Source organism: Rhodnius prolixus, unplaced genomic scaffold, assembly GCF_049639745.1.
Source record: "Rhodnius prolixus isolate KJV_2025 unplaced genomic scaffold, Rpr scaffold_1, whole genome shotgun sequence".
NCBI classification, from domain to species: domain Eukaryota; kingdom Metazoa; phylum Arthropoda; class Insecta; order Hemiptera; family Reduviidae; genus Rhodnius; species Rhodnius prolixus.
In genome coordinates, this window is record NW_027411581.1 from 35,728,416 (window position 1) to 35,743,898 (window position 15,483).

Genomic DNA, 15,483 nt, shown 5'->3' on the forward strand with positions numbered 1-15,483 from the left:
AGAGGTTTCAATCTAAATTTTATCTTTATTGCGATATACCTCAGGCTAAATATTAAGAAGCCCCCGGCCTTGTGTAATATGCGATTTGGATGCTTATCAACATTAAATTCGGAGTCATCGATTGACGTTGATTAATCGGGAGATTTTACTATAGGTTCTTGTGTGACGCAATGTGTTAGGAGCGTTTGGCTTACTCTCATACCAGTCAATTATCTATAATCTAGGTTAAATGACAAAGGTGTACCAGAATTTTAAGCTTCTGTGATTCATATAGTAGTACATACCCCTTGGGTCGCAAGGAAACCTCTGGAGAACTTCCCGTCGGTTCTACCGATCTGGAAATATCCTGGCAGTTCGGCTTCAGCCTCGTTGTAAGTATCAAATAGTGGAATTGGTGATGTACTCTTTTTGAGTACGTAAGCGAATACTGTGTCATCAACAAATGGCTTGGGATAATTAAAATGTCCATGCAACTGATAGTGTGTTTTGGTTTTGGTAAACATTTTCTGTAAGATGGAAAAAATAAATCATTATTCTCTTTGTTATGTTCGGTGTGGAACCTACGTTAACTGCAACCATTTCAACTGTTTTTTATGTATTTTTTAGTGAATAGCAGTTTAAGTGAAAATTGCTATAAAAGAAATAAGTGGTATCGAGTAGGTAGAAAGAAGGTCCAAACTATGAGAAAGTTACGAAGGAGTGGTAAAAACTTGGTTGGGGATGCAGCACAATGGTGTTGGGAGAGGTACCAAGTTGTTAAAAGAAAATGCAGAGGTACTAAGGTTTATTGGGATGTAAAAGTGTTAAATGTATGAAGTACTCCGGCTTTAGTTCAAAATAATGACTGTCGCATCAACTTTTACGCATTCGACCCCGAACTCTCTCTCAGTCTCTAATGAACCTAACGCTAACGAGAAAATCTAATCTGCCCACCGAGGTTCCAATAGACCTAACTCACTGCATATTTATACTGAGTCGAGAATAGTTTTTACAATCTCTTTTGTAACAAGAAGGTCTCACTTAAATTGAAAGAGAATTCAAACTACAGCGCGAAACTTATTGCCAAGAAAGCTGTAGAATAGCGACCAATGTAATGCAAACGGTATCAGCGGAGGATATAATTATTGTCCCGGTGAGAATGAAAGTGGCGTAAGTCCATTTTTTATTGAAATCAAGGTAACGACAGCTTTATATTCTACAACTGTTTTGTTTAGAGTGACAATGCACTAAGTTCCTAGTGCACTTACTGGCCATCAGGAGAAGCACTAAATTTTAGTACTTAATCAAAAGCTCATACTGTTGAGAATGACAGTGGCGTAAGTCCACCAGATTGTTTGTTTCTTTATGACTGTTTTCTTAGTGAAGTTTATTGCCTTGTGATGTTAATTAGTAAATTGTTATATAGTTTTAGTTAAATAAAAATTAAAAATAAACCATAGTGTTGGTGTTATTAGTTAAATTATAATTTGGATTTTTTTTTTTTTTTACTTTATTTACTTTCACAACCGCAATAAGTGAAGCTGATAAATACAACATGATAATAGATAAGTACATGAATAGCATGAGGGGAGAATTCACTCATTCCCAAAGAAAACTACTAAAGAGGAGTTCACTAGTGTGCACAGACACTTACTTCATTTAGAAAATCGCGTGGCCACCTGCGCTTCAGTCTTGGAGAATATTCAGGCAATTCAGTAAGCTGGGATACTAGTGGATTAGGATGTGAGATGATTAACGTGTGGAATTTAATATAGTAATGGGATCTTACTGCTTTTGAAATATAAGGAACAAGGAAATCTCGGTGCAAAGTAGAGTTAGGGACACAGTAAGGAGCATTTTCGATTCGACACAGTTTTTGACTGGAAGGATCGGATTTTGTAGATATTGGAAGCTTTGGCTGAGCCCCAAAGTTCCATTCCGTAATTCCAGGCAGGTTTCAGTATCATAGTGTAGATAAGTCATTTATTCTGTAGTAAGAGTTTACATCGCTTGTCGAGAAGTTTGAATCGTCTGTTCAGTTTATTGGGAGAGAGATGACTGTTGATTGAAGGGAATTGGTAGGATTAGTTGGGATCAGATTGTGTTGAAGACAGTTTTTTATTACTAATGAAGTGCTATCTGTGTTGAAATAAGATCTGCTAGTAAAATGAGTCTCTGTGACGAGTCTTCTGCATTTTGAAGCATTGGTTTATGGAATAAAACCCTTAAAATTGGTTTTAAATGCATTAAAATTGGTTTTAGCATGCCGTTTTGTTTAGTCTTACGCCAGATATGTTGAGAATGACAATGAAGTAAGTCACATTTTTGCATTTTCTAAAATAATTTAAAATCCCATTACATTCTAATATGCACCAAAAAATTTGATTCTATGTAAAACAAAACTCGTTTTATCTCAAAACTGCTCAAAATGGACTTACGCCACTTTCATTCTCACCGGGACAATTATACTGTCGGACAGCTCAGGGAGAAGCTAAGGTTCTTTTCTGCTGGAAATCGGTGTGGCGTAAGGGATAATAATGACGCAAACCACTGAACTGTGTATATTAAAATAAAGAAAGAGACAACATCTGGACGGAGAGGGAAATAGACCTATTTACGGGCATTTTTAATACAAGTAGACAGAGTCGTCATAAAGCGATTAATGCCTAATCTGCAAGAACAGAAAGAAAAAAGTAGGCTTGATTAAGGAATTAAACTGTAATCACTTAATTATAAGTAATCTTGATAATAGAGAAGAGAATGTTCGCTATTATATATCATGTACTCCAATTAACGCGGTTGCAGAATAAATATATAACTCAACACGAATGAACTCGCAGGATATGCTTTCCTTATCTTGACTAGAGAGTAGAAAAGCCTTAGGTTATGATAAACTTTCAGTATTTAAACTATTAAATAATTGAACACAAGCTGAACTAACCTTTATTTTTCCGCATTCGTTTATTGCTAGTTTGAAAATTTCAATGCCTGCAAAGAGATAAAAATTAGGAAACATAATTAATATAATGTTTTGAAATTTATTCACAAATTTATATTTTAAAATTAAATATTGAGTGACATCACTAATTCGCTCGTTGGTGGTTAAAGCTAGGCATTGTAAAAATATGCTTGAATTTGTGTTTCATTGAACAGATAGCCAATAGGACAACAACGACCTTCATTAGCCACTCACACAAAAAGAAAAATTATTGAATTCTAATTCCAAAAGAGGCAGGATAAACAATGGAAAAATATAAATGTAAGGGAAACAGTTTGGAAATTTTGGGATGTAAAGCCAAAAACATTGATTTTGTGATGTAAAAAAAGTGAAGTAATTAATGCTTATTTTCTCAGACGATGAACTACCAATCAAGTGTCTTGTAGAAAGGCGGATAGCTAATACACTCTACTTTTAATTTCTCTTATTATTAAATGAAATAAAATTTAGGGCTAAGACCGGAAAATCGAACCGGGTAACCAAATGTAAATTAGTTTGAAGCTCTTTGCATCTGATATGGTGAGGTTTTCTCAAAAGAATGAGTAATGAAGGGGAATCCCTAGATAAAATATGAGGAGGAAATAAGGTGAGGAGTTACTGTACCCACGCATTTACGATTTGTACGCAGATGAGTTATGCGATTAGTGGTATATTTTACCACTCGAATAAGGTCTGACAAATGCAGACGATGCCACATTATAACATTACCAGACGTCTTGAAACAATTTGTTTAATACCTCACTAGGATGGTTAGTTATGGTTGGTTTCACATTTTGTTAAGGTTTTTTCTGCATAAAATCTATAATTCTGTTTGTTAAGCGCTGCAATTTTCAAAAGCAAGTTACTTGGGACGGACTTTGAGATGATGATGAGACGTGCTATTTTAAAATATTATCTTGCCAGCCTCCTATAAATACCCAATCAACTCGCCAATCAACGGCGTCAGCTACATTTTTGGTACTAAACCTCGTGAATGTTACAATAGCCAACAATTAAAAACTCCGAATAACATAATTTTATAATGCTTTTGCGAGGGACAATCCGTAATGAGAACGTCCCAATAAATTTTATTACAATAATAGTATTAGAGAGCTGAGATAGTTTTTGATAGCATTCGCTCTGCATCTGTCAAAAAACTATCTCTGCTTCTTAGCATGAGTTTCATTAAGTGTTTTAGAGCTGCCATCAGATATTGCTTAGTTATTTCATTTGATTGGCTCCAAATCTCTGCAGAAGTGGCTGAAATCAAATCAAAGGGACCGCAAAGTAGAAGACGGGATTCTGGGGTCCCAAAGATTCCAGTAGCATTCTTTATACTTTAATGACTTTTAACCATCCTTTGTAGATCAATGAATTTTTCATTTGTTCAATCGCAAATTCAAAATTGTTCACGCAAATAATTTACCTGCACTACAGCTCACCCTATTAAAGCTATTTTCATTGATATTAAACCCATAAAAGAAATTAAACTTTATTACCAGTAGAGAGTGCTTCAGTCTTCCTCCTTGTGGAACGGGCGCTTTTCTTAGTTCTTCGGTGTGTTGCGCCTCTAATTCCCAAGTTTACAGGTTTTGCGTTTACTGTTACAAAAAAAGTTAATGTATTATGCGATTATATTCGTTAGTTAGGTATCTATTTTCCAAGTTGTGTTAATTCTAAATAATCCAATAATCTAAACAATTTACAAGTAATCAAATTTAAAAAATATTTTGAAGAGCTATACAATCGGCCCAGATTTTCCCACTATATAAGAAAGGTGATTCAAAAGATCTTAAAAATTACAGAGCTATTTCATTTATAGATGTTGAAGCTAAATTATATTCAGGTCTCTTATTAAACAGATTATGTTTTTAGTAGGATAACTATAGTATAATTAGTGAGTTTTAGCAGCGATTCAGGGCGGTATAAGGCACTGATTTTTAGTCCTGTGAATCTAGTTCAATGGAGTAGATAAAATAAAATAATGTACCTATACTTTGTGGAAATTAAATCTGCCTTCGATTTAATGCCGAGGGGACTGTTGATTTATTTACGTCGGGCCTGTCTATTAAGTTTATAACTATTATTAGGAATTTATGAGAAAATAACAGAGTTCCGTCTCAGGTAGAGAAAGTTGAGTTTTTATTTCTTTTTAATTTCTATTACTTATGGAGCGTACAAATTTCGCTTGTAATTATACTTATACTAGCAACTCGGCAGACGGATTTATCCATGCTGATAACATAAGTGCCACAGCTATACGTTTAATTTATGTATAACGTGTTTTTATTCTGGATAAATGCACTATTTTAATTATTATTATTATTATATTTTTTTTTTTCCCCCCCCGGCGCATCGACGTCTGTGGGCATTAGCGCCTACTACACAGTTTCTTTTCTCACATAAAGGCCACTAGAGCTGGGATGGTACCCTATTGTCCTATCGGGCTGCCACACACATATCTTGCTCAGCAAGGCAGGGTGGAGCTCAGGCAAATGGAAGCAGACCGCGCTCCCCTCTTACATCATCGGTCTAGCCGACGAGGGGGAATGCGGTTTCGCCGATGGTACCATCCCTTATTTTCATAAGCTGACGTTTTTCCAAAATTCAGGCAATTAAAAGTACTTTGGGTTTTGCTTTAACTATTAATAAACAAGTTTGTAACGATTTATATAATAATACATAATAATATACAAATACATTATATATGACATATGTAATAACGCTTAATCTAGATTATGTATATAGTCTATCCTAAGGAGGCTATTATGTAGAATCTAATTTAAGTTGAAAATGTGGTTAGGTTCACTATGCTGGATATTTTCATTTATCTTATCCATTGGAGGAAGCATTTTTATTCTTTGTCTTGACCGTTTTCGGAATTCAGAGATTGTATTTATTATCAGAGGTTACATTGCTGGCTAATCTAGTGCAAGATGGAAACATAAGTGAAATTGAATTAAAGAATTCAATTGTAAAGATACCAAACTGATTAATCTTCTTCTGATAACCGGTCTAGGATTTAATAAATATGCAGGCTGTAACGGATAAAATCAACTAATTTTATACTTTTTGGAAGTTCAACAGGACTTGTGCCCCTAGTGTTACTTAATTTGGTAGTTGTACGCAATTCAGTACGAAGAAAACTGGTGTGACCACTCACTCGACTTTCTCTTACTGCTATTCTCAAGGTTCTAACTCATTAATATTCTCCAAACTCGGAATCTGGGGTGAACACTCACTCGACTTTCTCTTATTGCTATTCTCAAGGTTCTAACTCATTAATACTCTCCCAACTCGGAATCTGGGGTGAACACTCACTCGACTTTCTCTTATTGCTATTCTCAAGGTTCTAACTCATTAATATTCTCCAAACTCGGAAATTTGACCCAACATTATAGTTGTAAATCCGTACATTACACTTAAGCGTAACCTTTCAGAGATGCCTGCCCCAACAAATACAAGTTTAAGCAGATTGTTTGCTGCCGACAGGATATTCTGATAACCGATCTAGGATTTAATAAATATGCAGGCTGTAACGGATAAAATCAACTAATTTTATATTTTTTGGAAGTTCAACAGTCTCTTTCTAATTTACAGCTCACTAACCTGTGATTAACTGTGTTGACTATCGATAGTACACTGCTAGATATCCTTTTATTGCCATGTTACAGTCCTCCTGAGCCCTGACTAGAGAGGACAAGGTGTTGGGTAAACCAGGCGGTACCAGGGTTTTTGCGCAGCATGGTGCTGGTATACGACCTCGCGCGGCAATTATTGTGTCACGTGGTTTGCATATTTGGCGCCTGGCTGAATTTTCTTCAGAGGATTCAACCGCGGATTTGGTAAGTAACTTACATAGTTTCTCTTCACCTAGTTTTATTGTTGTTGTAGCGTCTGTGTAATTTCCTCATGATGATGAGTCTCCCCCTTTGGTGGTTAGAAGACTTATACAGTACTGTAGTGAACGTAGGTTGCCCCTTGTCCTGGGTTGTGACGCGAATGCGCATCACACAGCGTGGGGTAGCTCTGACTTTAATTCTAGAGGTGACGTTAGTTCTAGAGGTTCTGTTAGATTACCTCATGAGCACCAACTTGGTATGGTGCAATCGTGGACATAAGTTTACCTTTGTTACCAGAAGTAGACGGAAGGTCCTGGATTTGACTTTGGTCTCTTCTGATATTGTTGACTTGGTCTCTGGGTGGGATGTCTCAGATATTTCCTCAATGTCAGACCATTATTTAATAAAATATTCCCTTCGTGGGGAGGCTGAATTACCTGAGATGAGGCCCATCAAACAGACCAATTGGGAAAGTTTTAGATTGAGCCTTGCCTCTACTATTGGAAACCTGAAGGTGGAGGTGGGCACTGAGGTTCCAACCTATATGATTGACTCGGACTGTCAGCTAATCAATGAAGCCTTAATTACTGCATTTCATAGCGCCTGTCCTTTACGGGCTGGTTTTAGTACTAAGCGTACTTGTGCTTGGTAGTCGCCTCGGCTAGCCCAATTGCGTAGGCAAGCGAGGCGGTCGCAGAGTCGTGCTATGCGTACTCAGTCTTTGACTGATCAGAAGAGAAATTTTTGCAGTTCGTTGGATGGCATTCAGCCTTTGGCTAAGTTTCAGCGGATTTTAAAAAAGGATTTGTGTTCCTCTTTGGGATCGATTGAAATAACCCCTGGTCGGTTTACGTCTACACCGGCGAGACACTTGATAGCATGGTGTCTAAAGAGGACTCATCCTCGACGTCCTTTTCGTGCGATCTTTCGATTGACCGCTCGGCTGCTGTTGATTTAGCGGAACGAGTGTTTGATCGGGGTCGCGCTTGTCATGCGCTGAGCATGTTTAAACCATATAAGTCCCCTGGGGCGGATGGGATATATCCCATCTTGCTTCAGCAGGGTCGAGAACTTTTGATTAAACCACTTCTTGGAGTGTTCAAGAATTCCTTCGTGCAGGGTTATATCCCTATTCTTTGGCGCATAGTGCACGGAATTTTTATCCCCAAACCTGCTAAAGATACTTATCAGAAACCTAGCTCTTATAGGATGATTTCTTTAACCTTTTTTCAACTTAAGTTGATGGAGAGGTTAGTGGTGTGGTATCTTTTGGAGCTGCCTGCACCAGATGGTTGCCTTCTACCCAACCAGTTTGTTTTTAGGGTCGGGGGCTCTACGGAAGCGGCGCTGCACCAGTTGGTTACCAGGCTGAAAAAGACTATTATCAATGGTGAATATGCAATGGGACTCTACTTGGATTTAGAAGGTGCATTTGATAATGTATCCTTGGTGTCCATCAGAGATGCTTTGCTTAATTTTGGCGCTGCAGCTGAGGCAGTGAATTGGATATGCCATATGGCGCTCGGTAGGTTATTGTCTGTCGAGTGCCTTGGTGTGGTCCGAGAACGAAGGTTGTTCAGGGGATGTCCTCAAGTTGGGATTTTATACCCCTTTTTATGGAACCTGGTGATGGACGGCCTTCTTAACGGTCTTGCCGGTCGTCCGGGATATGCTCAGGAGTGTGCGGATGATCTGGTGGTGCTGCATGTGGGGAAGGATCTCGGTACGCTTTTCGACCTTTCGCAGCAAAGCCTTTGCTTTGTGGCGCGATGGGCTGAGGGAAATGGGCTGAAATTCAGTGTTTTTAAGACCCAGGTAGTATTATTCACCTGGAATCGAAAACGCCCGCAGCGTGGTCTTACGCTTTACGGAGAGGAAATCCAGTTTTGCTCAAGAGTGAAATATCTTGGAGTGATACTGGATTCTAGATTATCTGTGACTCTGGACTTCCGTAGGAATTATGGGGTTCAGATACTCGCAAGAGAGAAGGCTTGTGCTTCGGCTGTCGAGTTATCAACAAACGCCATTTCTGTTTTTACGTATAGGTCATTGATGGATAGGGCAGGTGCTGGTCTCTGCATCTGGGGAGATGGGTGCTGGTCTCTGCAGTTTGGGCTAAGATGGGAACGCAACTGCCTTGACCTTAGTAATTATGCATCTGTTTTTCAGGCGGAGTTGGCTGCCATTGCGATGGCAGCTACTTTACTCCGCTGGAAGGGATTTGCCGATACTGATATTAGGTTCTTCACGGATAGTCAGGCTGCAATTAAAGCTCTGGTCTCTCCTAGTAAGAACCATATCTCGGTTAATCCTTGTCATGTTGCTCTCAACTTGTTAGAAGCTCTGAATACTGTTTCGGTTGCTTGGTCCCCTGGTCATTCTGGGGTTCCGGGTAACGTACTTGCTGATGAAACAGCAAGGGAAGGAGCTGCGTTGATAACAATGACTCCTCAGCCCATTATCCCTGTATCCTATCGACGTTGTAGAACAGAGGTGGAACAGTGGATTTTGAAAGAACATCGGAAAGAGTGGAGATTCCGAGCTGACTGCCGTCAGGCTAAAGAAATTCTTGGCCTGTCAAAAACGGATACGGTTTTAGCAGGTCCCGGATCCGCCAGTTGGTTCAGGTGTTGAGTGGACATGCGAGTTTAGCGAATCATCTTTTCAAATGCGGCCTTATCCAGTCGCCAGATTGTGCTGGCTTTGGTGAGTCCGATGAAACTGTGCTGCACTTTGTTGAGGTGTGTCCAGTTTATTCTAAAACTAGATTTCTCGTCTTCGGTAGGGTAAATATTTCCTTACCGGAGATTGTGGCATCTGGTAATCTTAACGCACTTTCTAGGTTTATTCAGTGCACTGGGCGATTGAGTCGTCAGCTCCCTAGTGTCCTGTTACTACTTTATTAGTTTATTATATTAGCATCTGGCATCCTTTAGCCGGATTTGTTGTTCTAAAGCTCTCATGAGATGAGGGTGGGCGGGGAATAATGGGCATTTGGGTTGCCTGCGTTCCTGCAGGTTCCTTCTGGTGGAACCGCCCGTTTAAAGAAATCTTAATCTTAGATATCGAGAAAAAAAGTCTCCATAGGACTGCAGTGCAATGCAAATAGCTACACGCATCTCTCTCCATAGAGATGTCGAAGAGAAGATTTTGTAAACAGGTAACATACAGTCCGTCCGAAGTTCTTTAGTCATCTCCTTCTGAACAATTAGCTCGTTTTCCCTTCTTTTATATAAAACTGTGAACATGAAATAACTTACGGGTGATTGCTTTGGTTCTCTGTGGTGGAGTTTTTATTATCTTGGATATTTGTCCACTTCTTTTTACAGATCTCTTTTTCGGTTTAGTTTTAGATACCTTTCTTTCCACATTTCTAGTAAAATGCTTTATCCGAGTGACTGAAATATTGCAAAGAGCTAAATTAATATTTATCCCAAAATCTGCTTCGAAAGCAAATTAATTCATTTTTGAATTAATGAATAAAATAAAAAAATACGGTTGCCTGACCTAGTAGGTCCAGTTAAAGAGAGCTGAAGAAAATTCTCAAGAAAAAAGCGCACATCGGAAACTGATCGGTTTCCCCTAGAAAATATTTTTTTCGCCCTTTTTTGTCAGAGTGTAGGGCATCTAATTTCTTTACTGCCATAATAAAATAAATAACTAATACTTATAGAAGATGAATACAACATAGATTTCTTAAATATTTCCTAAATTTCTTAGAAGAGTAAAAGAGAAGGAGAAATAATAATAATACTCGTACAATAATAGGTGCCACGGTAGCCGAGCGGTTAGTGGCGAGACCTGCAAAGCTAATATGCATTGTGGTACTGGGTTCGATACCCGGTCTTAGGCCTTGGATTTTATTTAATAGTTAATAAAAGAAATTTACAGTAAAGTATGTTTGCTAGTCGCCTCCGTCCACGACACCTAATTGGTAGTTGCACGTTAAGCCCCGCCTGAAAAGATAGGCAATTACTTTACTTTAATACAATAAAATAAATATCTGTATACATATTAAAAAATAAAAGAGATTTAATTTCATTACAAAAAGCGAAAAAAAGAAAGAAAAATAATAATATAATAAAAATAAATGAAATAAACATCTGTAATACGTATAAACCAGAAAATGAAATAAAGGAAAATAATAATAATAAATATACAGGGCGTCCCAAGCTATATGGGTAACGACTTTTTCTCGGAAACTAAGATAGCTAGAAAAAAACTAAAAAATACGTGTTCCCTTAGTTTTTTGTTAGGAATCCAAATTTAATTTGTCAAATTTTTTTTTCGGTGCTTCCAGAAGCGAGATACAGGCACCAACTTCATTTTTTCAAGTGGAAAGGTGTGGTTTTTATTTAAGAAATAGATTCCTCTATTTTTTTTTAAAGAAAAATGTACTTGAACTGTTTCTTTCTGCGAGCGATATTTTACAAGTTATGAATGAAAACATGAGTCTTAAAAGAAATTGCAAAATGATAATATTATAACGTTTTTTTTTAATGAATAAGAAGAAAAGTACTATTTTATTATAAATTTTACTTCTCATTAATATTACAGATCATGCTCGAACTGGCCTCCACCATTAGAGATGCTAGACATGCTCTTTCCTGCCAATTGCCCCTTACTGCCAAAGAAATAGATTCGGCTTTAACCGAGTTACAGGCATCTATTATTCTCTGCTTTAGTTCATCTACAGATGCAATTCCGGCTTGATTCTGATACACCTAGGTTTAGAAATGCTTTTAGGTAAGCAGAAATAAGAAAAGAAAGAAAAAAGTTATGAATAATCACCTTGTTTTTCAGGTATCCCCAAAGGAAATAGTCCTTAGGTGTCAAATCCGGTGAACGAGGTGGCCACTGAATTTCCCCCGGGTCGATATAACACCATCAGGCGTGTCAGATATCTCGATAGGAAATTTGATGGGGGTGTTTATTATATTATATGTATTGTAATTATATTTCATATATAATAACAGTACACCATACACTCCCAATATTGTGTGATGGAAGGCCTTCAACCGATCGGACTATTATAGAGGAAACTCCTAGATTATGAGGTTTGCAAATAAGGGAATAGTATCGAAAGCAGCCAAGAAATCCACAAAAAATGTATAGACCTTCTGTATTTTTTTTACTAAGTTTATATTTAATACCGTTCAAAAGAGTGAATACATTATCTGTTGTGGAATAATTGCGCCTGAAACCTGCCTGGAATTTACAAAGTCTACAATCATTAGCCCAATCCGGCAGCCTATAAGATATAGAATCCCTTGAAGAAGAAGCTCTATTTAATCCTGCCACATTATACGCCAAAATGTCCAGTCGCTTATCATTTGCATACGGTAATTGCTACTTAACAGAAGAAGACTAATTAATTATTATTGTTCAATTGTAGTGATCGTTGGTGAATTGGGTAAACAAATAAAAATAAATAAATTAGTGTCCATAGCCGACCTGTTCATTTCTGCCCTGCTGAGCGAGCGAAACGCCCCGTGCCCTGATCGCCTTTACCAGCGGTCGGTCACAGAAGTATCCGATTTAAGGTCTCCAGAACCCAAAATAGTGGGTTTTACAAGTCGCTTTCTCACTTACTCACTCTCTCTCTCTCCCACTAACTACTGAGTTCGTATTTCCACCATAACTCTAAAACGAAAAGTCGCTGAAAGTAAAAAGTTTATATTGGTTTAGGAGCCATCAGCGGACGCGACAATAAGTTCAAATTCGGTCAACTGAAAGTTTACTTTACTGAATTTAGTTTTTCGAAAACGGCTGGCAGGATTTCCTTTAAACTTCGAGTTCTAGATCTATAACTTTTATATGAAACATTCTTCCCGGAAAACTCCATTAAGGACACTTCTGGAGCAGAGTGGTTAAGCATTGCTATAGTGTGCTTTTTACTATTCGTTGTACAGGTTTGCTATTTATGTAATGTAATACCGAATTTCTAAATTTGAAGAAAGTGGTTTCCAGATGTATTTTAAGTATACTCACTTATTTTTCTGTAAAATATCTCTTTTGTATATCTTTTGGGATAACGACGTTTGGAAACGACAAATATTCTCTCAGAAGTCAATCCGTCTATACTAGAGTTACACTCAATAAAGTGTAATAATTTCTTGTACACGTAATTGTTATTTCTCACTATCATATTTGTCCATAAAGTCTCGTCATCGATTCCCAATAAGGACAATATTTTGTTTTTAATCCAAACCAAACGAAAGTCACTCATTTCTGGTGTTTCGTAAAGTGAGGACAAAAATCCTGAAAAATACAATATGAATTGTTATTAAAATTGTTATTTATTTCTTACTGCATATAATTACGAATTCGTGCTCATATTCTACTCTGATGCGAATTCAAGATTGTAATTTCGTGAAATTATTTGAAAATACTTAAAAGTTATATGCTTGTTTATTACCATTTATGAAACTGTTAGTAATCCTTTTTAGTTTTTTCTGCTTTGTTTAGTTATGTTTAGAAAAAATGTAGAATTAAGACAATTAGTGCCGAGAGTACATTTAAATAAAATTTCGAACCAAATGAAACCTGATTCATAAAAATCGGTTCGCGAGATTTGGCGCTACGAAAAAGAAGAAGAGGAAGAAAAAGAAAAAGAAGAAGAGCAGCAAGAAGAAGAAGGGGAAGTGAAATATGAAGAGGAGAAAAAAGAAGGAAAAAAGCAGGAAGAAGAAGAAGAGGAGGAGGAATAATAAGAAACAAAAGAAGAAGAAGAGAAGAAGAAGAAGAGCAACATGATGAGGAGATATAAGATGGAAAAGAGTAGGAGAAAGAAGAAAAGGAGAAGGACGAAGAAGAAGTAGAGGAAGAAGAAAAAGAGTAAAAGAAAGAATAAGATAAAGATGAAAAAGAAGGAGAAGAAGAGAAAGAAAAATAAAAAAAAGAGCAGGAGGAAGAAGAAGAAGAGGAAGAAAAAGATTAGAAAACGAAAAAGAAAAGGAAGATGAAGAGGAGAAAGAAGAAAACCTCGAAGAAGAAGAAGAAGAAACAGAAGAGAAAGAAGAAAAGGATGAGGAAAAAGTAGAAGACGCAGAAGAGGAAGAGCATCAGAAAGAGGAAGAAGAAATGGAACAGAAAGAAGAAGAAGAGGAAGAAGATGACTAAGAAGAAGAGTAACAAGAAGAAAATATATACATATATTTAAATGACATTTCGAATCGAATGACATCTTATATACATGAAAATCGGTATAGACTTTTAGGCGCTGCGTTCTGTACAAGAAAGGAAACAACAAGAACAACAGTAACTTCTGAACAACAAATTCCGTGAGTTCTTATTATTAAAAACTTATTGCTTGATATCGAAGTAGATGGATGAAGCTGCAAGGGTCCTTCCCGCCTGTACGCGAAAAAGGGGATGATGAAGAAGAGCAAGAGGAAGAAGTAGAAGAAGAAGTAAAAGAAGAGGAATAAAAAAAAAGAAGAGGAAGTGAGAAGGTAGATTAAGAAAAAAAAGAAGAAGAAAAGGAAGAAGAAGGAGAGGAAGAAAAATAAAAGGAAAAAGAAGAGGAAAAATAAGAAAGAAAAAAGGAGGAAGAATAAGCAGAAACAGAAAAAGTAGAAGGGGAAGAAGAAGAAGTGGAACAAAAAAAAGAAGTAGAAGAAAGGGAAGAGAAAGAGGAAGATGAAGAAAACGATGAAAAGAAGAGGAGTAATAAGGAGGAAGAAATGAGGTGGATGAAGAAAGCAGGAGGAAGAAGAAGAGGAGTAATTAGAAGAAAGAAAAGGGATGATGAAGAAAACGATGAAGAAGAAGAGGAGTAATTAGAAGAAAGAAAGGGGATGATGAAGAAGAGCAGGAGGAAGAAGAAGTAGAGGAAGAAGAAAAAGAAGAGGAATAGGAAGAATGAGAAGGGGAAGTGAGAAGGTAGATTAAAAAAAAAAGAAGAAAAAGTAGAAGAAGAGGAGGACGAAGAAAATGAATAGGAAGAAGAAGATGAGGAAGAAGTAGAAGTAAAACATGAAGAGGAAAAATGAGAAGCAAAAGAAGGAAAAAAGCAGGAAGAAGAAGAAGAGGAGGAGGAATAATAAGAAACAGAAGAAGAAGAAGAGAAGAAGAAGAAGAGCAACATGATGAGGAGATATAAGATGGAAAAGAGTAGGAGAAAGAAGAAAAGGAGAAGAAGATAGGAAGAAAATAAAGAAGAAGAAGAAGAGAAGAAAATGAAGAAAAAGAAGAGGAGAAAGGAGAAGAAGTAGAAGTAGGGGAAAAGAAACAGGAAGATGAAGAAAAAGAAGCGGAAATAGAAAAAGAGGAGAAAGAAATAGAAAAAGAATTAGAAGAAGAGGAGTAATAAGAAGGAAGAAAAGAGGTGGATGAGAAGAACAGGAGGAAGAAGAAGTAGAAGAAGAAAAAGTAGAAGAAGAGGAATAGGAAGAAAGAGAAGAGGAAGAGAAAGAGTAAGAAGCGGAAAAGGAAGATGAAAGAGAGAAAGAAAAAGAAGTAGAAGAAAGGGAAGAAAAAGAGGAAGATGAAGAAAACAATATGAGGAAGAAGAGGAAGATGAAGTGGAGATGGAAGAAGAAGAGGAAGAGGAGAAGAGTAGTAGTAGAAGAAGAAGAAGATGAAGAGGAGGAAGGAGAAGAAGTAGAAGTAGGGGAAAAGAAACAGGAAGATGAAGAAAAAGAAGCGGAAGTAGAAAAAGAGGATGAAGAAATAGAAGAAGAA

General features: G+C 37.1%; 1 protein-coding gene across 4 annotated transcripts in view; it reads right to left on the minus strand.

Moving 5' to 3' along the window:
- The window catches only part of LOC141448111 (uncharacterized), a 126,135-nt gene extending 113,108 nt beyond the window's left edge, over positions 1-13,027 (minus strand). For all 4 annotated transcript variants that reach the window (XR_012454852.1, XM_074116203.1, XM_074116214.1 and 1 more), the window contains exons 1-5: positions 12,790-13,027; positions 10,059-10,196; positions 4,456-4,557; positions 2,921-2,967; positions 285-506 (exon numbers count right to left, since the gene is read on the minus strand). Coding sequence is in view for 3 of the 4 variants with exons in the window: in XM_074116203.1 (XP_073972304.1) it covers positions 285-506; positions 2,921-2,967; positions 4,456-4,557; positions 10,059-10,196; positions 12,790-13,027 (747 nt within the window). In the remaining variant the exon portion in view is untranslated. The remainder of the gene's footprint in view (positions 1-284; positions 507-2,920; positions 2,968-4,455; positions 4,558-10,058; positions 10,197-12,789) is intronic.
- Between the last annotated feature and the right edge of the window lie 2,456 nt (positions 13,028-15,483).